The sequence below is a fragment of the Wasmannia auropunctata genome, unplaced genomic scaffold (assembly GCF_000956235.1).
Source record: "Wasmannia auropunctata unplaced genomic scaffold, wasmannia.A_1.0 LD336055.1, whole genome shotgun sequence".
Lineage (NCBI taxonomy): Eukaryota > Metazoa > Arthropoda > Insecta > Hymenoptera > Formicidae > Wasmannia > Wasmannia auropunctata.
In genome coordinates, this window is record NW_012026835.1 from 832,606 (window position 1) to 859,328 (window position 26,723).

The 26,723-nt window shown below is 39.8% G+C and overlaps 2 protein-coding genes across 4 annotated transcripts in view; one reads left to right on the plus strand and one right to left on the minus strand.

Moving 5' to 3' along the window:
* Positions 1-3,042, plus strand: part of LOC105450782 (insulin-like growth factor 2 mRNA-binding protein 1) — a 53,295-nt gene extending 50,253 nt beyond the window's left edge. For all 3 annotated transcript variants that reach the window (XM_011690792.1, XM_011690791.1, XM_011690793.1), the window contains one exon: positions 169-3,042. In XM_011690792.1, the coding sequence (XP_011689094.1) occupies positions 169-420 (252 nt within the window). In that variant the 3' untranslated portion in view covers positions 421-3,042. The remainder of the gene's footprint in view (positions 1-168) is intronic.
* Positions 3,043-6,071: 3,029 nt separating this feature from the next.
* On the minus strand, positions 6,072-25,136 carry LOC105450785 (nuclear receptor subfamily 2 group F member 6-like). The gene is made up of 7 exons (XM_011690798.1): positions 25,015-25,136; positions 24,688-24,818; positions 22,993-23,178; positions 22,805-22,918; positions 22,483-22,649; positions 22,144-22,390; positions 6,072-21,880 (listed from the first exon to the last, which is right to left on the minus strand). The coding sequence occupies exons 1-7, from the start codon at positions 25,134-25,136 to the stop codon at positions 21,651-21,653; spliced, it is 1,197 nt and encodes a 398-aa protein (XP_011689100.1). The 3' UTR covers positions 6,072-21,650.
* Between the last annotated feature and the right edge of the window lie 1,587 nt (positions 25,137-26,723).

The following is a 26,723-nucleotide window of genomic DNA, read 5'->3' on the forward strand; positions in this document are numbered from 1 at the left end:
ACAACTTTTGAATAAGTAGGTGGATAGATTTTATTTATTATATACAAGATTGGTCTATTATAAGATATATAAATTATCTTATCAATGATAAAATACGATACTAATTTTCTCTTGAATTCATCGAAAGCAATAACACAAGCCACTGGTACACTTTTTATTTTCTTACAGTCGGCACAGAGAAGGATCCGCGCGATGGTACTGCAATCGGGCACGCCCGGTGGAACCGGCGGTGCTGGCTCACGCGCCGGTCGCGGTAGCAGCCAGGAGGGTGCCTCCCGTTCTAAAAGAGATGGCAGCGCCACTTCTCAGGGCGGCACGACGTCGCAACCCAGCTCCCAACAGCAGTCTATCGGCTCGCCATCGAGCCAACAGCAGCAACAGCAGCAGCAGCAGCCGCAGCCGCCATCATCGCCTCAGTAACATTAACATCGATGACACCGACCTGACGCGGACCGACGCCACAAACGCCCATCCGCTTCATTCGCCGGAGTGGCCTCGTCGTCGCTTTGACATTCTCTCTCGTCGAGAGGCTGAGCTTATCGCGACCTCCTCCTCTCGCGGGGCGCGCGCGATTCTCCCTGACGGGGGAGAACTTCGAACGAGGGTGCGCGACGCGCAGATCGCGACGGGAAGACGCGCGGCAACGTTCTGAGAATTAACTCGACCGAGATCCAACAACAATGTTCGCGGACTCTTCCGACTCTGCGAGATAATTCTCGGTGGTAACAGTTCCCGTGCTCAGGTTCCGTGGGTCAGTTTTAGAAATGATTCACGAGTCCCAACTCGACGAATCATCGGGAATTCTAACGAGTGCTCGGCGAGTCCACAATTCGGAGAGTTAATTCTGAGAATTCGAATGAAGAATTCTAATTCCAAAGATTCTAATTCCAAGGCTTGATTGTTGTATGAGTCAATCTGAAGAGTCAACGAGGCCCCGGGCCCTCCGCTCGATTCGACACGAGCGCTTTTAATTCGCGGTCGATGTTAATCACATACGAATGATTAATTTGTCTTAAAGTGTCCTTGTCGACAATTAGGACATATTGCGAGTGGATCAGTCGCATTCGGTATTCGGTTGAAACGATTGCGATTCCGAGTCGCAAAGCTCTCGCGGCACTGCTAAGAGAAGTAATGACGAAGATGCGATCGATCGGAGGAGCACCGAGCGTATATTATACGAATCTGGCTTTATCCAGGCAGACACTGCCCATACGCGATCGCTGACTCTCACGAACTCCCGTCCTCGTTGACGAGGACCGTGGCGTTTTCCCCTTCGCTCTACGCGTCGCGCCTGCGTCCCGCGCGCACACCCCCCGCGATAGCGACGAAGCGACAACACACAGCCGCGCACGACCCAATTTCGCAGCGCTAACGAAACCACCGCCGCCGATGAAATAGGATACTTCGACGAGAAACAAACTGATTTAAAAAAAAAATAGAAAAAAAAAAGAAAAACACACACAACCTTATTACCTCATTGCATTACGGTTAAAGATTTAATACGATAAAGGAAAGTGTGAAACGCGCGGGAGAAGCGATAAACCGATTAATCTAAAAAAAAAAAAGAAGTCTATCTAATATTAAAGTTATTAATAATATACAGAGAAGTTAAGTGACAATTACATATTATGTTATATCTGTTACTACTACTGCAACTATTACTATTATTATACTACCTACTACCTACCTACTACTATTATCGCTGTATACTATTTACTTACTTCTTACTAGTACTACAGAAGGAAAGCGGATTTTCTTAAAAAAAAAAGAAAGCAACAAAAAACACAGATTAGATACAGTTCTTTTATACACACAATTCAGAGACGTTGAACGATAATATGAGACTTAACTAATACCGAGACCGTGTATCGCGGAACGGCAATCCGTTGCCGGTCGTAGACATAAGCCAGGATGCCTCAGGAGGAGAAGGGAATAGAAGCGACCCCCGCGCCCCAACCCGCCCCTCCTCGCACGTAATACCAAAGAAGCGACTATGAGTTATTTCGTATTAGTGAAGTGAAATGCGTCGTGTACGCTCTATTCGCCTCAAGTTCCTCATCAAGAGCCACGAAAGAAGGAAGAAGAGAAAGAAAGGGAGAGGGATTAGATACGAGAATGAGGGAGGGGAAATCGATGAGTAGTCATCAAGATGTCGAAAACAACGCCGACAAGACATCGAGTCGCTTGGCATGAATGATTGACGATGAAGAAGAAGAAAGAGAGAAAGAAGAGAATAAAAAAGGGAAGAAAGTAAAATAGGAGACGAAAGTCCGATCGTATAATACCACATCGGTATACGACACGGATGCCGTTTTGTGCCACGTTTTCAAAGAGTGTAACTAAAGGACGTTTTTCAAATACATGGAGAGAATGAAAAAGCGACTGTCGCGCGGTACGCAACGAAGAACAGCGAGTGAAAGGGAAAGAGAGAGCAAGATAGAGAAACACAAAAGGAAGCAAAAGAGAGACAGACGGCGAGCGAAGGAGGGGTCGTAAGGGACAAAAAAAAGTGAACAGACAAAACTTTTCAGGGATTTTTACTTTTACCATGAATGTAATAATGTGTGAGTGTGCGTGTGTTGAATAATTATTAATTGATAAGTAATTTGATTACTGATTAGAAGTTAAACGGCGAGGAAAGAGTAAGGGAGAGGGCTTAATGAGAGATAGGCAAGAGATAGAGGGTAGGAGAGGAAGAATAGAGGGACAAATGGGAGAGTGAGGTGTCGCGACGTTTAATCGCGACATTTACTCTCGCCGCGGATGGTGTGTCGCCGAGACGAGCGTCGAGACGGAGCCTCCGCGAGGCGTCCCCCGACGAGCCTGCGAACCCCGTAATTTTTGCAAATTATAGCTGTTAGAGGCGCGCAGGATCGGTCGGGCGCGGAGAACCGCGGAGCGCAACGATCTCGATCTCGCATCGATATCGCGACTTGCAACGCGTATAATCGGCCATTATTATCCCGTTGCGTAGAGCCAAGAGATTTCTTTTGAGATCGAGGATAATCCGAGGATAACGCGCATACGTTCGACGAGACGAAATGAAAGGAAGGAAAAGAAGAAAACGAGACGCGATTTCGCGTTAGACAAAATCGTTCTCCAACGGTGATGTCGCATCATTAAAAGCGATCTTGCTCTAGCTGGTATACTAGTGACCGAGTACGCGTCTCAGTCGCTGTGTCGAATTCTGAAGACATTCCGAAGTGATGCTTTTAGAGCGATATGGGGAAGAAAGAGAGAGAGAGAGACGAAGAGGAAAAAAGAGAAAGAGAGAGAGAGAGAGGTTTCAGACGATCGATCGCGCGGCAGGTAGATGAGGCGGAGGCAGCGAGACGCGATGAATCAAATCAGATTCGGAGTCGAGAAAACCGACCCTGCAGAGCGGTCGTTAAGCATGATCAAGGAAATTCAACCAATACAACGGACTAATCAATCATGGCGCACGGTCTCGCGCCGATTGGAGCTCGATCGTTCTCTGAGATTTGCACGAAAACGCCTCTTGAACGAACGCCAATTTCATTCTCTCTCATAACTACCTGAATTATTAAGTGATTACTTATCGAGTTCCAGCAAAAATGCGGGACTTACTTTTCACGATCGGCGATTATCGAGCTCATCGGCGCGCAACCGAGGCGGCACCGGTATCGGTACGTGGAACCCCATCGGGGCATTCACGTCTGGCGACCCGACGGACCCCATAGGTCCGTCAATTTACACTCTCGGCATTCGGTATGCGTTTAGTACAAAGATACACGAGGTTAAGGATAAATAAGATAATCAAGATTTAAAAGAGACATGAAACGAAAGATGAAAGAAGATGTAACATCGTGTGTGTTTAATCGATCTTTATTCTTTTTTTTTTTATTTCTTTCGGAAAAAGCGAAAAATTGAAGTGTGCGAATACTATTTCACAGGCGTTAATCGATAAGAACAAAACTCTTTGTAGCGGGAGACGAAGACGCGCATTAATTTGTCGCAACATCTTTGATTTTAATCACTGAATAATTACTAACCGAGATTGCATTTTTGTTTCTTCGAAGCGATAACATTCGTTTTTAAAGCCACAAAAATGTCGGCTAATTTTAATCATTATTTATACCTTTTTTTGTTTCTTCTAGACTTTGAATCTAGAAAAAGATGCGAACAATCAATCGATACGAGCTTCTAAATTAATCTAATTTCATCACTGATTACCTGTTCTATTATAGTTCGAGACTTCATCTTTATTGGCTGATAGTTTATAACCAGTTTTTTGTCTTTTTCTAAGTACAAAAAGGGTAAAAGTCAAATTAAAACTTCAAGATTTAAACTTAGTAATTAAAATAAAACCACGAAATAAAATTCATTCGCGCATACTCGAGAAATTAAATTTTCAATCTTTTCCAAAGAAAAAAAACAAACAATTGATTAAACACACGATATTATATCCTTTTTCAATTCTTTTTCTGTGTCTTTCTAAAATCTTGAAGTCTTAAGTCTAACTTTTAACCTCGCTCAACTTTAACTCACATTTATAAAAGTGGATATAGGAGCTCGATTCAATGTTTGCCTCTGTTTCTAGAGATCTAAAGTTTATATAGATGAAAAAAAATCTTATATAAATGGAGATTAAATATAATCAACATTTTTTTCAATGTAAGAACGAAATTTAACGACTCGAAAGCAAAGTGAGGATCAGGTAGATCACATATCTAACACCGAATGCACGACGAGAATACGAGTCTTCTTTTCCGCTGCATCACGTAAGGATGAAGCGCCGAACTAGCACACGAGTAAAGGAGAACAGAGAAAAGGATAAAAAATCGAAAATAGGATGAAAGAGGAAAACGAGTCTGAGAACGTAGATTTATTTTTGATACATTGTTGGGGAGACTCTAAGTGAATCTTTCTTTTTCAATTTTTTTTGTTAGATGTTTTTAATAACTTAATGAATTTTTACGATATTAAGGTGAGGAAATAAAGAGAGAGAAAGAATTTTTTTAATGTAAGATAAGAGAAGGAGAGAGAGAGGAGTGGCAAAAATGAAATGATTTTCGCGGGAAAACGGATAAATTAACGTTATAGAGAGAGAGAGAGAGAGAGGATTATACGAGTTAATCGGGGGGATGAGGCGCGCAGCTTTTTGCGCTGTGCTCGCTCGCTTTTAGGAGGGGGAAAAGATTACGACGTGAAGGAGATTTTTTAGTGGGATATAAATTTGTATATTATATTTAATAATATATTTCGAAGAAGCGGCGGCCGCGGGTCTGCTAGGCGAGGCCGTCGGCGAGACGGAGCCCGGTCCAGGAACCTCGCAGTTTTATGCGAGGGATCCCGTTCGCGTCGTACTACCGTAAAGGAGTACCCTCGCCCAGACCCGTGCCACGCAGTTATTTATCAAGCGTAAATATTTAAATGATGAAAGATGGAGAGAGGAGTAGTGAGAGAGAGGGAGAGATTTGTATTAAAGCTTGTAAAGAAGAAAGAAGTTGCGAAACGGAAGGAAGTGCCAAGGGACAAGAGAAACACGTTCGCACAGCATGCAAAAATTAGTACAACACAGCAATAGATTGCCGAATAGAACAGAATGCAATGGTAACAGAGGCAAAAAAAAATGCAGAGAACAATTACAGTGAAGCGCAGATAATGAGCAAAAAGGGAAGGATACAGAATGGGAGATAGCAAATACGGAATCAAGCCCTCGTTTATTCTCACGGTCGACGAATCATTTACGCTACTTCGAGACCAATGTCATATCACGCGTCATCTTTTTGATTTCCTTTTTTGGCCCGCACTTTCAAAATTTTCGAATCGATGAAAAGAGGAACAGTCCGGACACCTGAGAAAAGTAGAAGCACGACGCGAAGCGAGACACGCGAATCGCCCCTATCACAGAGACCCGTCGTCGCCGTGGAGAGGTCCGCGGAGTACGACATGCTCCACCAAAACCTCGTCGAGCCGGCCTTTGACGGGTACCATCGCCCACCCGCCCTCTTTTGGAATATCTCTTTCTAAATTGAGCGAACGAAGCTCCGGGAAAAAACGCGGCGTCCGATATTTCAATGAGAGGAACAGGATCCCTTTTTTTTTTNTTTTTTTTTTTTGTAACGTCTCATGTCGCCTTTCTGGCGCACAAAACAAATTTCGAATATTACTTCAAAATTATTCAAAAATTTAGGTAGATACATAGTACTTACGAAATTATAACTTTGCGAAAACGTTAATCGCTGCGTTCTTCCCGCGGACAGATCGATGTGCCCCCGCATACGGAAACTCACACACCTTTCGCTCGTTCATCGGGTCTTTCAGTTTGAATAATTTCGTTGCGATGAATTTAAAAAAAAAATTTAAGGTCAAAAATTTGGGAGAAAAGAATGAAAATAAAAAAAAAGATGGAAGTTGTACTTTTCACAAGAAGACAGCAAACCGAAGCAGCCTCTTTGATCAGGAAAAAAAACGGAAGAAGGGAACATTATTTGGCCGATTCTTCAAGCATTCAGAAAACGCTAAGATAAGAAAAGGAAGACAAAGAGGGAGAGAGAGAGAGAGAGAGACAACTTGCTCGCACGCTCGAGAGAAAAAAGAAAATGTACAAATCAAACAAAATAACAAACGATGATTGAATAGATGAAATTATTAATATAATAATAACTTAAAGAGAAGAAAGAAAATTTTTAACGTTATAAATTATTACGCGCACCCGCGAGGCGCGCGAAAAGTTAGAGGCGAGGAATATAACTTAATCTACTGGTAGAGATATCGACAAACAAATGTACAAAATCGATTTATTGCTAAATGTTAGTATTCTAGAGTATTTTACTGTCGCGTAAAAAAGTCAAGATTATACTAAGCTCGGCTAAGATTGTACTATTCCGGCAGATTAAGCTAAAAATAGGAGATTCGAGCGAAAAAAAGTAAAATTTAACGTCATTCCGCCGAAAAAGAAGATACAAATATCATCGTCATAAAAAAAATTACAATTAGAAGAATCAGTCAGTAAAAAAAAGTAAAAGAGAACACTTCAACTATCGTGCAAATCTCGAAAACTAATAAAGTACTCCATTTTTCTTTGTACGAACGCGCGTTCTAACATCGTCAGTGTGTCTCCAATGACTCTCGCACAACGCAGTTTTATCCGATCTTCCGTTACGTCCTGTCATTACAAAACGCAGTTTTGTATCGCTAACACCGATAGATAATCGACGCGTTTTCCACAGGGCATCGCCGAACATTCTTCAGCAAGTTGAACAGAACTCGCACAAACGCGTGACGATGAACGATAATTAACACGCGCATCGTATCACTTACGAGAGCGAAATCGCAAGAGGAAAAAAAAAGGTGCACAGACGGCAGAATCTCAGGCCAAACATGCCTGCGAGCGAGAAAAGGTATTTTAAAAAAAGTGAAGAAAATAAAGAGAGCGTCTAACGCGTAACAGCTACGCGATTCGCAATATAATATTGGACTTTCCACGAAGATACACTCAGACAAGAGAGAGACAGGAAGAAAAAAAAGAGTCAGGCGAACGAGACGCTCGAGCCAGGATGCTCTCGTTTTCATTGATCACTCGCAATCCAGGACCAGTCGTGAACGCAGCACAACTCTCTGCGGACGGCATCCAAATGCGTCCGATCTTCAACATCGCATGCCAACGCATACAACAGGAGTTCCTCGGGAGGAGAAGTAGGAGTTGGAGCCCTTCTCTTACCACCGCTGGCGAACCTCTGAGGAATGACGAAGCCAATTGAAACGGCATTTGATTCGATAAAAATTAATTAACGACCGAATCTCTCGCGAAGACCTTCGAAGAAAACGGTTGAAATTTCGATCGATATTCCTCGAGTTCGCAGAAATCGCCGTGGGAGGAACATCCTGGATACACAGTAGCGCATAGCACATCCGGAAATAGAAAGGGGAGAGAAATGACGTAGCAGCGTTTCTCTCGACCGACATTACTCCGCATTACTCTCTCACCGACATTACTCACCGACAAGATATATTGATATATAAAAAATATATATATTTACATATATAGGTACATGTATTCCGGCATGCAGAATCCGGACGATCGATCCCGCATCACCGCGATCGCGTTCGCGAGCAACGCTTAGAGAAAGACAACTCGCGTCCAGGGTCGCGCGACCGCGGCCCGTTTGGAACTCAAACAGATTGCAGGATACTTGTCTTTAATTAATAGTAGCAACTAATAAGTAATAATAGCGATAAGAAGTGATTTAAACCGATTTTTTTAATATTAAATACGCGTCACGCGCTTCTCGCTCGTAAACGGGACGAGAATCGTATTCGCGTCTAAGTTTGGGGGGTGATTGACAAAAGCAAAAGTAAAACAGAGATGGCAGATTGCAGCCAGGAGAGGTACATTATTTTGGGCTTTAGTATTAGGGTTTCGATAGAGATTTGGAGTAAGTGCGATTTGGGTGCAGGAAACGGTGATAAAGCCGCCGGAAAAATTTTTCAAGGGGAATACGGTCGCTGGATTTGCTCGTGAATTTCGCTCGAGGACGAAAACCGTTTCGTCACTAACGTGTTCTCGTTCCTCGACGGGTTAACGATTATTTTCCGAAAATACGCGAAGCGACCGCGACGTAACGATTGGCTTCGAAAGTTATCTGGATAAATTGCGAATTGATATATTTTACAATAATGATCGAATGTTCTCGGAAATTCAGCAATTATTGAAAATAATCGCAAAAATTGATCTGCATAAGTAATAAAATATTGAGGATCATAAAAAGAAGCTACGTGTCTTATCTTCTTTTCGACTTTTTATCCAGATACTTTGGGCGCGATCGGACGTTCGTTTGGAAAAATCAAATGGGGATGAACGGTACTTTCGGCGCAGGAAACAATTCTGGGACCGGGCACGTGGCGGCAATCGAAGGCCTTATTATACACACTTGGGCATTGTTATTACTGTGACAGGTTGATATCGCTAAACAGATAGTATATCAGATAAGCTCCTTGGGCGTGTTGCCGCGCCTCCAGATGATAGGGACAGTGAGAGAGGAGAGGTGAGAAGAATGGCGCTTATTAACGCTAAGAGAGTGAAGAAACGTGTGTGGAAGATGTAATGTTATTCGTAAGGTGATCGTAAGCGAAGCTAGAGAAGTAGAGTGTGACAGAGAGTAAAAATGGAGAAGTGATGACGACGGTGGGAGCCCGTTGAAGGGACTTCCGGTGTATTATCTATTATTATCCTATTGTTGCCAATAATGGGCATTATGATGGAGAGCCGCGCGGATATGTAACTTATTCTCTACACTGCATTTACCCTTCCCCCGATAATCCCCGAGAAATATACCTATGTATACATAGTTACGCAGCGCATATACACTATACATCTGTTGTACATAGATATATATTATATGTAAAGCTTAAACTTAATTAACGTGAGGCGGATGATTAGTCGACGTGCCAGATTATGTGCAACCCGTAAATAGCCGTTCGTCGAACGGGGCGAATGAAGCGAGTGAATGAGATGGAAAGGAAGCAAGAATTTGTGCGTATGTATGACGTGTGAATGTGTGAAAGAGAGTGAGAGAGAGAGAGAGAGAGAAATGGGAGAGCAGAAAAAATTGAGCGACAGTTTTGTACGCAGCTTTCCACACAGGTGTGCCTCGTCTCACTTTGCTACAGAATTTTGCGACTGATTATATACGCTAAGGAATGATCACATCCGCAAGAAAGCGATCGCACGGTAGGAAATCATCCGTTCCATTGAAATACCGTAACACACGTTTAACTCTGCGCGGTTTGCATACGACAATTTCCTTAAAAATTAAATATTTTACTTATAATTGTATTAAATATATTCTATTTTTGCTCCAATGTCATCAAAAAACTAAATATGCAATGATCGTTTTTCAAAATGTTTGTGGAAAAAACAGTAGAAACCACGGTTTTTCGTGAGAAAAATGGACGGACAAATTTCGCCGTGCGATTAGGTTTGATTCAAGGTACGATCTACCAATCGTACCTCAACGATAGTAATTATATCTCACATATAAGGCTGTTCACACACTGCCAACACTGAGATGAGGCGACCGATCGGACGCTGAAAACAATGTCGAGAGACGAGATTAATAATACTAAAACCCAAAATAGCCGTTTCCGGGAGAATGCGAGAAAGCTCCGCACACGGAGTGGGAAACATCCCGCATACAAAAGAAGGAAGCAAATTCTTTTTTTTCTTTCCTTTCACTCCGTGCTTGCGCGAGAGGAATGAATAAACAGGGAATTTACGTAATACCATCGCTACCTCATAAGTTTTACAAGAATTCTATGAAATTGAAAGAAACGAAAAGTGAAAAAATGCTGCCAGGCACAAAAAAAAGAGAAAAGAATAGTTGTTCGCGTTTTCCTTCCGTATTTTTAATCTTGGTTTTTTTCTTTATTTCTTATTTTTTTTGTCTTTGTTTATTCACTTGTTGCACCGAGCGAGAAAAAGAAGATAGAATCAGCTCCGGCAGAACGCTCGAGCGATCGGCGGAAGGACTCCTTCGGAACACGATTCGGGAACAGGTCTCTTGTTCTTCGCTCACGCGTTACGTTCCGTTGTTAATTTTCCTTTTTTTCTGCCATTCTAGTTTAACATTCGTGCGTGATGTGCTTGTTCATTCTTCCTACAGTTTGTGAAAACGTTGCTGTCGGTCCGCATACACGCGGATAACAGCTGTCAGCATTCGTAGATCACGCGCGTGCGATTTTCCCTGCTTGCGGCGATACCGATTTTTCGAAACGACGCACACACTCCCGAGAAGAAACCATGTTTTATACCGAACATAAAATAGCGTTATACTACCGCCGATAATCGCTCAGACGCCGCTTTTAGCCCGGCAGTGGTATCATTTGTCTTCAGGTGCTCTTTACGTTATAATCAATATATATATATATATATAAATATATATATATAGTAAGGCGACTTATATATTAGTGCATATCGATCATGTTCCGATTATTTTAAACAATAAATAGTAATGCAAAATATATGTATACACGTAATGCATCGATTTTCTTCCGATCATTTAACTCCGTCTGGCGTAAATGATGCGTGAACTGTGCCCGATCGGAGCACACGTCTTAAAATTGGAAAGATACAAAAATCATTTAGTTATAAGATATGCGGAAATGTTACTTGGTAATAAAATAACGAATAAACACGAGTTGTCCTGTAATCCAATAATAATATACAAACACGTTCGGAAGCTGACTCGATGATTTTCTTGAGGAAACCGTGCGGAAAATAGTCTCCGTGGGTCCCCTTTTTTCCCGCCGGGCCGATGATAATCCCGGGCTGTACCACTGCCGGGTTAACCGACCTACTTTTCAATATTATCCTCCGGCCACAATGACCACGTACAGCAAGTCAAAATGTTGTACATATGTACATGTGTACATAAAGTAACGCTGTGTATATACATTGCCGCGAGTCGAACGGATCCTGGCGAAATATCTACAGCTACGATCTCTCATTTCGTAATCCAATAACAGATGAGGATATCGATCGAAACGAGTCACGTCAGCGTTCGCACGGTGATTTAAACGGGACCAGTACTCATAAAACGAAATTGAACGCGCGTCGCGGAATTCTATCGCACCCTCTGAATTGAGAGATCAACTCTTCATGCTTGATTTACCACCTTTATGTACCAACCACGTCCGATTAGACTCGAATTCTATTGGATCGTCTTAAACGCCAATGCTTTTATCGGATAATTAATTTATATAATAATTTAATTTCGTAGTATATAACAATCATATAAATGATCTAAAATTAATTTCGCAAATCAGATGAAGTTTAAATTATCCCTCGGCGCAAACACCTTTAATTTTTCGAAATTATTTCTAGTTTTTACAAATTTTGCAAACACTCATCATGATCAAGAAAAATTACTCGACCAACCAAAGTAATAGATTTACGTAAAAATGCGACTGCCGTGATTATCAATGCGAGATTTTTCCCAGGACCTTTTTGACTTGCGGCATAATTCGCTTTATGATTTCTCGTTTGTGTCAACGGCGAGAATAAATTAGGTATAGAGAAAGCGAATCATGGAAAAATAACAGCAATAGAAGATACAACAGAACGCGTAACATGCAAGCAGCAATAGCACAGCGTACTGAAATAGAAAACAATAAAAGAATAAGATGTAAAAGAAAAGATGTCGATCCTTAAGAAGAAAAACGAAAATTCGGATCGCTTTAAGTATAAATTAAATTATAATTTTAGAAAGATAATTTGTTAATCCTTATCAAAGAATTGATGAAGAACTTGGTTTGAATTTTTAAGTATTACAATTAGTGGAAAAACGTCGAATAGAAACGTAACTAAAACTTTCGAAATAATCAAGACAGCGTCAATCTTCATCAAGGAAAAGATCAATTTGGACTTCTCAAATATTTTGTTCGGAAATGAAAACCGCATTGACTATACGAATTGAATTAACAATTTCAAGATAATCAAAGTGACAGAAAACGAAAGATGCAGCCAATATGAATTTTCGGACGTCTCAAATTCGGAAAATGAAATCTATCAGGGATTAGATTAAGAATTCTATAACATATAATCAAACTAAAAAAAAAAAGGAAATCGACAGATGCAAAACCGTGATCGTCACTTATACGCGAGGCGCTTCAATAGCGATCGCGCGAATTCACAAAAAAAAAACTGCCACGACGAGAAAGGATTGCTAAATTAATCGCAAGTAGGTTTTCAAGCGCTATAAAAGACAAAGGGCAGGACATAGCGAAAGAAACTGAAAGCAGAATAAACGAAAGAAAGAAGCAATTGCAAAAACGAAGGCGAAACGCCAGCAACGAGAACACAGCTTTCGCGCAGCAGAGCAAAAGACAAGGTAAAAGGCCACGGCATATTTGTATACCTGAAGAATTAGAAGAGGAGGAAGAAGAAGCAGCAACAGCAGCAGAAGAATCGGTCCGACCCAGCACGACGCTAGGGCGACCGAAAGGGCCAAATTTCATTAGCGCATTAGAAAGGAATTTCAAAGTAACATAACGAATCGACAGCGATATACTACATGGGCATCGACATGCTATGTCACAATACACACGCATACTATATAAATATATACATATATATATATACTTTTATATGTATCTCTATTATATAATATACGTATACATATTATTATTAATTATATATACGCACGCCGAGATAAGCGCAAAGGGAGAGGATAATCGAGGAGAGGAAGCACACACCCACACATAATGATGGTTGCATGCATAAACGAAGTAATAATAATAATTAATTAATCGATAATTATAGCGGACGCGGCGACGCCGCGCCGTCTCGCCGTTGCTATAGTAAGTAGGGGTGAAAAAAAAGAGAAATGCGAGGAACACTATCACAATAGCAAAAAGAACACTGTATTAGTTAAGAGGAATGAGTGTGAGAAAGAGAGAGAGTGGGGGGAAGAGAGATGACAGAGAAAGAGTGCAGGATTACAGTGACAGGACGATGCATCTCAAGGGAGATAACATAATACTAATCATAAGCGAAAGAAAGCAGAATAACACATTGAGGAAATCCACCCATTTTCTCAAATGGCATATCGATGCCTCGTGGTCAGAATGATTAGCGTCATTCTGCGTCTCGTAGACGCGAAACGCGAAGAGATATCCCGTTAAATCTTCCTCGTGGAAATGCAAAAACAAAACTACACTCTTGTTTGACTTTTCCGCTTTCGCTCGTTCTCGTCCCGAGGTGTCGATACGCATATATAGATATAAAGATTGTGCATTGCCGACGGGGACAACCTCCGCGCTTGCATTCGCTCCACACTCGCTACGTTAAGTTTAATGAGTCCTTTGGTTTTTTTTTTCTTTTTTTTTTTTAATTTCGGCGAGATCCTTTGACTCGGATCACCACAATCACCACGAGAGAAAGGGAATCGAACTTTACCGCGATTGAAACAATTTCGCCGTAATTAATTCATTTTTGTCTATTGTAGTTTACTTTAATCGCTACTATTTCTAGAGGGAAAAGTTTTATATAATTTGCTGCTACTTACTACTACTACCATTATTCCTATTACTACTAATGCTACTAGCCACTATATATTTTTGTGTGTTCGGCGATTTTTTTTCTTGATCTTTGCGAACGTCAAAAGAAACGCGAAACACGTTCCTCATTGTTCCTCCAAATTTATTTCGGCACTTCTTAATTTTCCTTAAAGCGTTTATTATGCTGAAGAATCAATAATTAACTAAAATAATTGCAATGGTTGTAATTTTTAATTGTTATGAAACTTGCAGCATAGTTGAATAATTTAGAACAACATAGTTGTTTTTGTTATTAATTCTTTTGCTTTAAGGTGATTTCTTAAAAAATATATCTGAGACACGTAAGGCATAAACATGTGAATAAAAGAGATAAAGAGAGAGAAATGGAGGAAACATTTCGACTTGGGAACGCGCGTTTCTTTCTTCAAAGATCATCCTTTTCGCGAGCTGTCCTTTCCGCATGAATTCGCAAAATTTTGTGCGTCGTCGCGTTACGGTTTCTTTTTTCGTTTGTTTTTTGGCATTTGTTCTGTTGACTTTTTTTCCTATTATACGTAAAATGTTTTCTTCATTAATTTTTTTTTAATCCACTCCACACCCAATTGCGCCATTCCGAATCGCTAAATTTACACAGATCACTTGTGAAAGCAGACGTACATCGACACACATACACGCGTATAAATGCAGCACGTGGCGCATAAAACTTTTCGATCGAGAGGAAAAAGAAAGCTACAGTGTTTTTAGTGGATAATGTTTACTACATACTACATATTCTATATGAATAATCCTTATTAAGTACACGAAAGCATAGGAAATAAAATGTTCGTAGGCATATAATAAGGCAGAAAAAGAAAGTAGCGGACGGCTTTCCTCCAGATGCGAAATTCAAGTTCCGTCTGTCGCCTCGCGACTATATTATTATCAAGATCGACCAAATAATTGCCAGTTAATTTCAAAGAAATCGCATATCCATCTTTCGGAACATGCATCTTTCCTGTTGTTCCATTCTTAAAAGAGGCAGATAAATCTTTGTAAGGATACGATCTTTTTGAAATTATTGGCGCAAGTGTAAAAACTTTATACACTTGAGACTTTTGGTCGAGGAAGAAAAAAAACCATTGTGTTTAGGAAATCCTTTTAAAAACTTAAGAAACGCGAATAAGCGAAAAATCGTTTTCAAAAAATTTAGATACCATTTCTGGAGGGAGAGCAACCGCTAAAATGATTTTTTTTGGAATCATAAATTTAGTAGGCGCATACAAGTGAGGAATTGCCACGTATCACTTTGATGAGCGAAGAGAAAGACGTTGAAAGCGAATCATACTGACAGACACAAAAACAAACATGCGTACGCAGGATAAGGGTGAAGTAGAATTCGTTACGTTTCACAGCCGCATTATTTTTCACGCGTGTAATATTTCTTCAGTACACGCGTGTTTCTTTCTCTGCGAAGATACATACGTGTTTCACGGTTAACACGTGCGTCTAGTCTGAAAGAAAGAAAGAAACAAATTGGAAGGGATAAAGAAAAATGCTATATTTTTAAACGTCTTTGTTAATATCCGAGGATTCGTTTTAATGATTCCAATAGATCTCTGCTTTCTTCCAGTTTGGACGTACAAAAATTTTTATGGCTAATCGTACGTGTCGCGCTGTACACGTGTTATAGAAAAGGAAACGATCGATTCTCTCCATCTGCAATAAATATTTAAGAGTTTATTAACGAACCAGATTTGCCATAAAAATTTATATTATATACATCGATATATGTATATATATGTGTGTATATACATATGCACATTACACATATATTATACATATATATATCTACACCATATATATTTTGCAGTTTTATCTTTTGCTTTAACGATACGTAACGAAGCAGAATGCGTGAGAGATTTAGAATACGTGTGAAATACAGCGAGAGTGTGTGAAAGAGAGAATGGGAGAAAGAAAGGGGAAAAAATGTAAAGAACGAGAGAAGGAGAGAAACGACGGGGAGTTATGGAAACCGAATGGCATTTAAACGTACCTATTACATGTTAATTAATTAACTACGATTAATATTTACAGTTTGCAAAGAGAACCAAGTCTTTCTACGCATCCTTTGTTTTTTTTATCACAATCAGATGTCACGCGATTTCTCTATACACACATTATATATCAAATCATGTATGTGCAATAGCTGTTACAATAGATCAATGGGGATTTTTGAAAGCACCGGCGTCGAGACGCCTGGCGTCGCGACGCGCCTACACGCAAACTACCTCGCAGATTCTGAAAGCTATAACCGTAAGCATAAATCATCTGGCATGATATAGCGCATAATTTGTCCACGAAATTATTTTAATGAAGATATAGGAGATGACTAATGTTTCAGCGATCGATACGCGATACAGAATTGATTGGAATCGATGCAATTAATTATAATTTCATAAAACATCACTTGCCTCTTCCAATTTCATGTGAATCTAAATTTTGTTTTTAATAATATTTTAAGAAAAAATAAAGAGAAAAAATTTTATTAAAAAATTGATAGAGTTATAATAAAGCCATACTGCTTTTTATTGCCCGATATGTAACATTGTGATCTCAAAGATGAGTTCTACATAATCTCTCTCGTTGGAAAAATCCTCTCTTAAAAAAAGGATTTTTTCCCTCTTAAGAAAGAAACGATCGTCGAAAAGTGAGTTACACATTGCAATCGATGCAGATAATATATCTTCGTTTATTGCATTGAAGCTTTTCAGAGAGAAAGAGAGAGACAAGAGAGCATCAATTGAAATCACGATATCGTTGAAAATTACAGCGGCTTTGTCCACAAACGGGTATCTTCGTCGGTAATCGATATGACTATTCGCGACAAATCCATTCGAGACGTCCTTTTCCCTCTGCAGGATGGGCGGGAAAAGCTGCGTGCACAGAGGAAGTCGGGCGAGGCAAGTCTGTAATAATTATCGATTCGCTGTAACGTTAATTATCTTTGAGGCGGAATGAAGCGAATTCTGCGTTTATCATCGCCGGTGGATTTAGCAAATTCGGATGCCGATGCAAAGCGCACCGGTGCGAAACGAGACGAACTGTCGTAGCAACGCGCGACGATTATACTAATAACACAGGCAAACCCCAACCCACGTCTCACCACCCCCTCATACAATAGAAAATAGTTGCGAGCGTAACGACGACGATAAACAATTACGAGATAATAGATTATTGCGTTTGCGTGCTCTGCCGAGAGTGATGGAGCACTCTCAGGAATACAATCCTTTTTTTCGAGCGTCTTTTTTGCGGGTGCTCCCCCTCGCGAATGTATATAGTATATAGGATCGCCAAAGTTGCGGATTTTTCTCGAAAAGTTTTAATATTCCTGATCGCGGAATATTTCTCTGCTCTTTCGTATCTAATTATCTCACAATATTCCATAAAAATACGATAGTTATCAGAAATAACAAATAGATATTATCGCGGAATTCCGGCGAATATTGTATCCCGAATAAAGAAAATCGCAGAAAGTAGAGGATATAAACATTCTTAATTAATATCAATTAATTATTAATTAATAAGGTGAGACATCACTGCCAAATTGTTTTGCACTTATTTTGGGAGTCGTATTCTCCAGAAATTCGTAGAAAAAAATTTTATAATGTCGATTTTTCGATAGTAACAAAAATTCTTTTTTTCTTTGGGAAAGCAGCGATATTGGAATATCTTTTTTTCTCTAGAGAGGAAAAAAGGATTACGATGAAATATTCTATTGCAGAGAATAGATAGATTATGAGCGTAATCATTATCATTGACATTGATTATTTACGATTGAGAATAATGGGAATCATCGAGAAATCCGTAACGACGATCGTCAGAGCCGACAATCTGTTATATTTCGCTGTTTGCTGATTCCGAGGAAGTTCCGAGTTTGCAGAGAAAATGCGTAGAAAACCGAGTCGCGTGGCAAAGAGACATGAGTGTTCCGTAAAAATCCGGAATGTGTTCGGATTTGCTCTCTCGGAACTCCCTTCGGGCTTTCGGCTCACGACGATTTGTTATTACGCCGAAATCTGTTAGTTTTTTGTCCTTACATATTAGTGTTGAAATGAAGGAAAATAATAGAAATGCCGTTGTGTTTGTCTCATTTTTTTCATCTTTTTAAAGAAAAGAAAAGAAGAACACGAGAAAAAGCCAAGGTATAGAAATTAAGGCGTCGACGATATTTATCGTCGCGCATTCAAGCGACAGAGAATCAGGAAGAGGAAAGATTCAGCGAACACAAATGTACGCGCGTCTTTTTCTTTTTGTAACGTTAACGCGCCTACGAACTTCGATCCTCAATCTTGTGAATATAAAATATCCGACATAGGTATTTTTCACTTGTCGAAATTGCGCAAACGAATCTTGAATTGCTAAGAGATAAGCTATATTTTAATGAGCAATAAATGCTTGATGTATTAATAATCGAAATAATCGTTTATTACCATTGATTAATGACTTCACTAGTTACCATTGATTTTATCATTAGAAGACATTAACACATTTCTCTTGTTATCTCGATTAATTTGATTAATAATGCAATTCAATTGGATCTCGAAGCGAGGATCGAAGCGAAGCGCGCGCGTAAGCGAGCATTGGCAAACGAGAACAATTCCTCACATAAATGAAAAAGGAAAAAAGAGAAAATTGCGATTATCGTAGAAAAAAATAGAGAGAAAGAGAGAGAGAGAGAGAGAGAGAGAGAGAGAGAGAGAATGAAAGTGTAATGGATGAACGAGAAAATAATAGGCACACGCAGATGAATCAGATTTAATTGCAAATCATTAACTGTGTAACTCTAATAAAAATCTATTTGAATGTAAACGCGTTAAAAAAATGCTATTAAGGAGAACAGTATATAAATATATAACACGTATATAATAAAGAGCGACTGGCGGGTCACGGAAGAAAGCAGGTAACTCACGAGTAGGTTTCGAAGAGAGATCTCTTCTTTCTCTTCTTTTTTTGTTTGTTTGTTTGTTTATTAAGTAATATCCGTTGATATGTTGAAATCGATAGAAAAGATTCGAACAAAACGGCCAAGCGAGATTCAAGGCAGAATAGAAATGAGGGAGAGATACATTTGAAGCTTCGAATACGATAACGTCGAGTATTTCTAAAGAATTTTAAACAAAGTGAAGACATTTTAATTTTCAAGTAAAAATAATTTCAAATTTTTTTAGGAATCTCAACACTAAAAGATTTTACAATAATCTAATGAATTTTATATGAAGCATTGAAGGTATTTAAAAAATTGTTTGAACGTACTTCCAGCTTAAATGTACTTCCCTCGAATTAGAAATCACGTGTGATCAAGATTTTTCTCCACGTCATCGCTCAGCTTGGTCGGATGTTTTCGTTTTCTTCCAGCTACCGCTATGTTATCAGTAATCTTTATTTTTTTTTCGAGAATGGTTACACACAAACGAAAATCGCAACGCGCGATTCGACAGACGGAGATACCGAGCTAACAAGATAATGCGAATGTGAACCTCGAAATCTTTCCGTCACGAAATGCTCCCATCGATAATTAGCGTCCATCCGAAAATCCTTCCATTCGTAAACGCATACACACGTGAATACAACACATGTATTACGACACACACGCGCGAATAGCTCCTTCATATGAAAACTTTCCGCAGAGTTTTCCATTTCTCCGCCTTTTTCCCTCTTGAACTCTGTTCCACTCTGTCTCCCTATCTCCTTTCTCTCAGTTTACACGCAAAAATAAAAAAGGACATTCACACACAGCTACATTTGCAGTCGAAACAACTTTTCCTACTCTGCTGAATAACCGGCCGATATCACATTTTCGGATAATATAGCGAGCAATTCTTTCTTTCGGGAATGCATTCACGAGGACAAGGAAGTAATGAGAAATCGATGTGTAATGAGTTTATGTGTAACGTTCAATTGAAGATTGTATGTAATTGTATATATATAAGTACAATGCAGTTCGTGAGTTAAGATACATTCTCCTTTTTCTACCATGAGAGAAAAATAAATTATTCTAGTTAATAAAAAAAATCACATGTGAGTGTGTGCCCTCATCACCCTTCCGTATTAATTACGCTAATGATTTCACAAGTGTATTTATTTTATCATTTTTTACAAGATTGTTTTTATTTGCGTAAAGAAGTTACTCAAGTAAGATTACTCAGTTAAAATACCAAATTTAAAATAAGTCGTGAAAAATTTTTTCCAGGCTCTCCCCTTAATTTCATAGAAAAATTACATTGTTCAAGCGCTTTTTAGATTTAAAACATCATTTTAAGGAAAAGAAAAGTGTACGCTTTTCTTTTCTAAAGGAATTTATTCCAGTTTAACTGTGAAGAACAATTTTTGAAAACAATATTCGTTAATTTCGCGATTAGATAATCTTCGGTCGTTCTAGCGCAAAAAATGCTATGCAGGGATAACATTAGCGTGATACTGGCAATGGCGATAATCGCTTCAAATATATCTGACTAGTGGCACGAGGAACATAATGAACGAGATCGTTAATCAATTACGCGTAATTAAGATAATTACTCGAATACGCGTTTGTGCCGCTTTAACATCGCATTACATCTAATATACGATGGGCTATAGATCATAATTTATATATCTAGGACAGGTATGTACATATATATGTCCACTTAAGGTGCATCAATATTACATTGCGCAAAGCCCATTTACGTTCTATATAATACCACATACAAACACGGAAAGAATTGATGCGATTGACAATAGCGCCATAATTCTATCCATCGCACGAATCGATATTCCGACCGGCGAAACTGTCGCTGCGTTACGAAATCTCGAACGCTTCCCAACTGCTGTATCTTTTTATCACCGTTTTGCGCATTTTATCGGCTTGTCCAACGCGGCGTACATATATCATAACTCGATAAGCCGGCAACAAGAATTATCTTCGTCGCTTATTGCTTATCTGTTTCATTTACAATTATTAGTCTATGATTTAGAATATCCTTGCTTGGACAATTGCTCTAAATCAGCTCTAATTGGCTGCTTTTCTGGATCATAATTTTAATTATAAAATAATACATAAAATAAGACTGTTTAGTCTTGACCAAAGTTATAATCTTAGAAGAGAGCAAGAAATCTACTGCTGGACTAGACTTCGATATCACGTACGATTTAAATGATTGATGTCAGTGACGTAGAATTATAGATGTAGGATTTTTTTTTTTATCTCTGTATTAATACAGAGATAATACATTAATACAGGCTATTCCAATAACTATACTTTCAATAATAATTACACCCCGTTACATTTACATTAATAATCTTCAGTATCTAAAACAATCAACTCCACTATGCGACATAAACGACATCGAAATCGATCACAATATTTTTGTATTGTTTGATACTCTGCAGCGTTAATTATTTTCAAGTAAAATAAATAATTTAAGGATCGATAGTAAATCGATTCATCATGTAAATGCGCATTTCTTGTATAAACAATCTTATGACGCGAAAGTGCATTTTATCTTAACATGATCATCCCTTGGTCTGAATTTCGGCATCGCCGATAAAAGGATGTCGGTAAAATACACACAACACGGATACCCCAAGAGCGAAGGGCGCATTCGTGCCAGCGGTTAAGTGGGTCTGAGGGCGCCGACCATATCGCCCAACAGTCGTTCCACACTGACTTCGCCGACCGTCGGCTTGAACAACAATTCGTGCAGGGTAGCACGGCAGAGTGCACGCGCCGGTGGTAAGAGCAGCAATAATCGACCCACCCGGCGCGCATCCCTCTCGCAGAACACCGCCACCGTCTGCTCTTGCAGCGCCGACACTCGTCCTGGCTCGCAGAGGTTTCGCGACTCTATGAACAATCGGGAAAATTCATCAGCTTTTTACCAGGCGAGCAGAAATTATATTAAAAACGAAAAAAAAGCAGTTAAACAAACTAGGCGATCGATGAAAATTATAAAATTCGAGAATATCGTTATAATACTAAATACGAAAATCAAATTGCAATATATATATATACACAGTTATAATTAGAGCTTTAGATGAATAAAGGAAGAAAAGAAAAAAAGAACGATAAAAAAAGAGATTAAAAGCTTTGCTCTAACTTGCTCTTACCCGCCTTGAAGAGAACTATGGCCTTCAAGCACGCGTACTCCGAATGATCCACCCTCAGCGTGGCACACTTTGCTAAGAGTTCTCTCAGCCTCCTCGCTTTGTCGAGGAGAACTTCCTTCCGTTCTAGCGGCAGATCCACGGGCACCAGGGTAGTCTCGTCTACGGGAAAGTTCCACTGCGCGGCTGTCAGCACGAACAATTCGCTCCACGATTCCTCCAGGAGGATAGTTTGATCTCTGTAAGGAAGCTTGCAAGAAAGGCCATCGGCATGATTAGCTATTTTAACTTAAGCGGGTACAAAAAACTATTTTGCGATCTTCTTAATTCAAAATCGCTTACCTGCAGAAAGGAATGTATACTCCTTGCCCATCGAACGGCGAAGAAAAGTAATTTTGCCGCGAACTCGTAGATATTTTCAGTCGGCAGGAGGGATAAGCCTTGCATGGTGTATTCCGATGAGACGGAAGTAATAACTGGCGGCGCCAAGCGAGTGCTTACTAGTTCTTCTACAAGATAGACAATCCATTTGAATTTTTTATTTTGTATGCACGACAAGAAGAAATTGATTTAATGTCCCGATGAGAGTCAAAACATTGTAAACAGTTACACAAATCAATGGCAAATTATTTATTATAACATCTAAATTATTTATCATAACTACCTTTTGATTCGATTCTAACATCGACAGTAGCCGCTTCCTCGGAGCTGGTAACTTCGTCCTCCTTGGCGGTAGTCATAGACAAGGATTCCGGAGACGGTCGGGGCAAGAAATGCGCTGCTAAGACAACATGCAATATTTTATCGTGGAAAAAATATAGACTCAATGATCCACTTATATTTATTGCTTACCGACGGACGGGGTGAATGTTGGTACCGTGGGTTTGAAGGGGAACAATGCGGGATATAGGAGGGGATGGTAGGTGCTGCTTGCAGGATGATAGACGTTAGGGATGCCCGTGTAAAGCCCCGAAGAAGTCCTCCTCGCCGCTGCAACGAGAGAAGATGTACTTCTCGGTGCTCTCTCGTGTTGTACAGCTAAAAAATGACGATGTCATTTTTGGAGTCTCGTTTAATCGACAAATTTCTATGCCATCATATCTTGATACAATTAGCTTGTATTAAATTATATTTTATTTAGTTGAAATTAATAGATAATAATTATAATTATCCGAATAATTAAAATAGATAACAGTTACAATTCCGCACAATTTATATTCGTTTTTGGCACGAGGGAGGAAGAGAGAGGCGCGAGGAGTGCAGTGGCCCTTTAATGGCACCTTCCGCCTCTCTCTCCTCGCTAATTGATATCTCAGCAATCAAGTGTTTGGATTATCGCTCGACGCATAAGGGGGCCGGAGGTGTTTACAAAAGCTGTGAACGCCAGGCTGCTTCTGACACCGCTCGCCACCGGATCCTGCCGTTCGGTAAGCAGAAGTATAGAGTTTCATGTGGATGTGTGAACGTGGGATGTGAGATGGCGAAGTGTGGACGCTTCGCTTTTTCCAGACCGTTTTCCCTTCCGCCGCGCCGGCCGAGGCGTCATCGTCCATTGTAATATCCAACTCGCACCACTTTGCGAATATATTCTATTCTATACGGAGCGCATCTAAAAGCTCTGCGTTGGAACGCATTGTTTGCGTATCAAGACAGAATATGGAGCTTATCCGGCATGTAAAGCGGAATAAAGCGATCGATATTTCTAATGTCTACACGAATAATATAATCTGTTATTTCATTCGCCTTGTCTTAATGAAGAGATTAAAGAATATTTTGTTTTTTTTTTTTATTTTTGATGGGAGAATTGCGATTCTCCTTCATCGGTTCTTTTTGCAACATCAAATTTGTCAAGTATCTTATTTAGCATATCCGAGATTAGCAGTACAGAAATTGTAATTTGCCCGAAGAAGACTTGTAAATTTCGCGAAAATAACACAAAAAAGATGTGATAATCTCGCGCTGCAATCGAACGCCGTTAAAACGCGGGAAAGGCTAATAACAATTTTTAATCTCTTACTTGTATGTATATATTGCTCCTTTCGGCTGAACGAAGTACTTCCGCATCTCGAATCTGAGCAAACTAGTTTTTTTTATTGTCAGGGATATCAGAAATTGTTCACACAGTTGTATAACTTTTTGGCACAACGCGAAACACTTCGATTTCCGTTAAAACTCGACCTGTCAAGTTCCAGGGAGTTCTGCGACTGTCAGAAAACAGAATATACATCTCTCGCTTAGCCGCACTTCTCTGGATATTTCCGTGCAAACATATCGAGTGCCGCTCTGCGGCCTTAGCAATCGGAAGATATCACAATGGTGATATTTCTTTTCTTTTCTTTAGGTATCGATGGACAAATATGCATTATTATCAGAAACGGATTTAAGCACAAGGATGCTCGAAATTAGAATAATATTAGAATCGCGATATTACAGAACAAGGATATATGATGAGTTAAATATATGTTGTAATACGCGAATGAGAAATCTCTGCAGTTACGCCGTAAATATATGAATGATCGGTAATTTCGGAACCTATTAATTATCGACAGAATAATAACGTACCGTCTCGTTTCATGTTGACCTGAAGACACTTTGTGAAACGGCAGGCTTGGCACTGGTTGCGCCGCGATACGTCCACGACGCAGCGTCCGTTCTCTTTGCACACATAATCCAAATTTCTGCGCACATGAAATTTCAAGGCTTTCTTTGCAAGCTGCGTAACTTAGAAATTTCCCGAGAGAGAAAGAAATGCAGAGCACGATTATATAATAGTAAAAATAAACGACAAAGCGAATTAACAAATCTATAAGGATAAAGGTGACTTTTTTAGAAATATTGCTTATAATTAGGCGAGAAGTCAATTACCTCGCGTACCTGCGGATAGACCGCTTGAAGAAACCCCGACATCCGTCGCAACTCGGCACGCCGTAATGCTTCCCAGAGGCCTTGTCCCCGCAGACTTTACATAGCGTTTCCCCACGTCCGTTCTCTTCCATTTTCGACGAACCTGTTTGCAATGAAAATCGACTTCATGGAAGCCATACATTTGACGCTTATTTCTAATGTACAAAGTGGCTTCGCTTATCCCACAAGAATCGCAGACAGCTCGATGTATATAGATTTAACTAGCTAAGCAAATTTAAGCTTGACAGAACGAAAACAGATTTGACTCTTTATAAAACAGCTTTATTTTTACATGATCAACAAGAAAGTAGAATATGGGATGTAATATTAACTTAACTAGTTAGAATAAACAATAATTTAGAAGTCTAAAGAATTTAGAAAAAAAAAAAAAATAAATTCATCAGCAACATGTATCTGAGAGGATCGAATTTCGAAGAAGATTGCTGAAATGCCGGAATCGAACGCCAGCGTCGAAGGGTCATATCACGCTAAAATGCCATGTCGAGGAACTTGAGGCACGATATTTTCCTTCGGCATGAGAGTGCCAGGGACTTTAAAGTGACGACGAGACGGTAATACGTTGCAGGCAATATCGCTATGAGTCACTGACGCAACTACGAGCGTCTCTGCATTATGCATGCGCTATACGACGAGAAATGCATACGCGAAGGAGACTCAGCGCTTCTCCTCATTATCCGTCGTGGGATTTCCTTGCGCGACTTCCTCGCTGTAAATACGCTGCTATAGCCGCACTTGAGGCTTCTTCAAGGGTGGAGGAGATACGCGCCACTTTGCATATTACGTGATGTAATGCGAGAATCGCTAAACATCGCTCGCGACATCGGTTGCTTTCCGACTTGCGGTCGCTTTAAGCTCGAGTAATATCGCGAAGAAGGACTGACGATTTCGCGCGATCGATCATGTCGCCGGCTGTTTCTTTGCCTTCTATTTTAACGAACCGTGCAATCTCTGTGCCGTGTAAAATTGACAATTTGAATTTAATAACCTAAGCGTGATCAAACGCAACATGTTGTTCAAGCGCACTTGAAATTTCTAATATTTCATTTCAAGCCAAGTGTATACGAATTTAACAAGTACAACGTTGGGTGATTTAAATATTAAAACTTATGGTTCAGGTGTCGACAAGATTTTTTTAGATATTAACGAGCGAGTTAAATGTACTTTTTATTAATTCGAATCTGATTCCAATTATATTTTGTATACCAATTAACAGGGCTGAGAAGTAACGCGTTATTTGTATATAACACAATATTTTTATATTTATTACATTTAATAATGATTATCAAATAGTATAAATTAAAAATCTAAATAAACTTATTTTAGTATTACAAAAAACGAATCGTTACTTTTAAAGTAACGATAACGGTAGCGCGTTATTTTTTTAAGATAACGTTTCCAACCCTGCCAATTATATACAGTCGTTAAAGAAGCGCAAAAAACCATAATGTGCAACGTAGCAACGCGACAAGATGAGATCCTTTTCTGGTTCATGCAATGGCTACCTTCGCGAACGCGACGTAATGGCCGGGACAAAATCGAGGAGAGAACGGAGTCGCTGGCGCGGTCACAAAGTCGAGGAGCCAGGAGGTCGCGTGTCTTCCGAGCGACCCATAGACGGCGGGCGACGGGCGGCGGACCCTCTTTCTCCCGTGACTTTA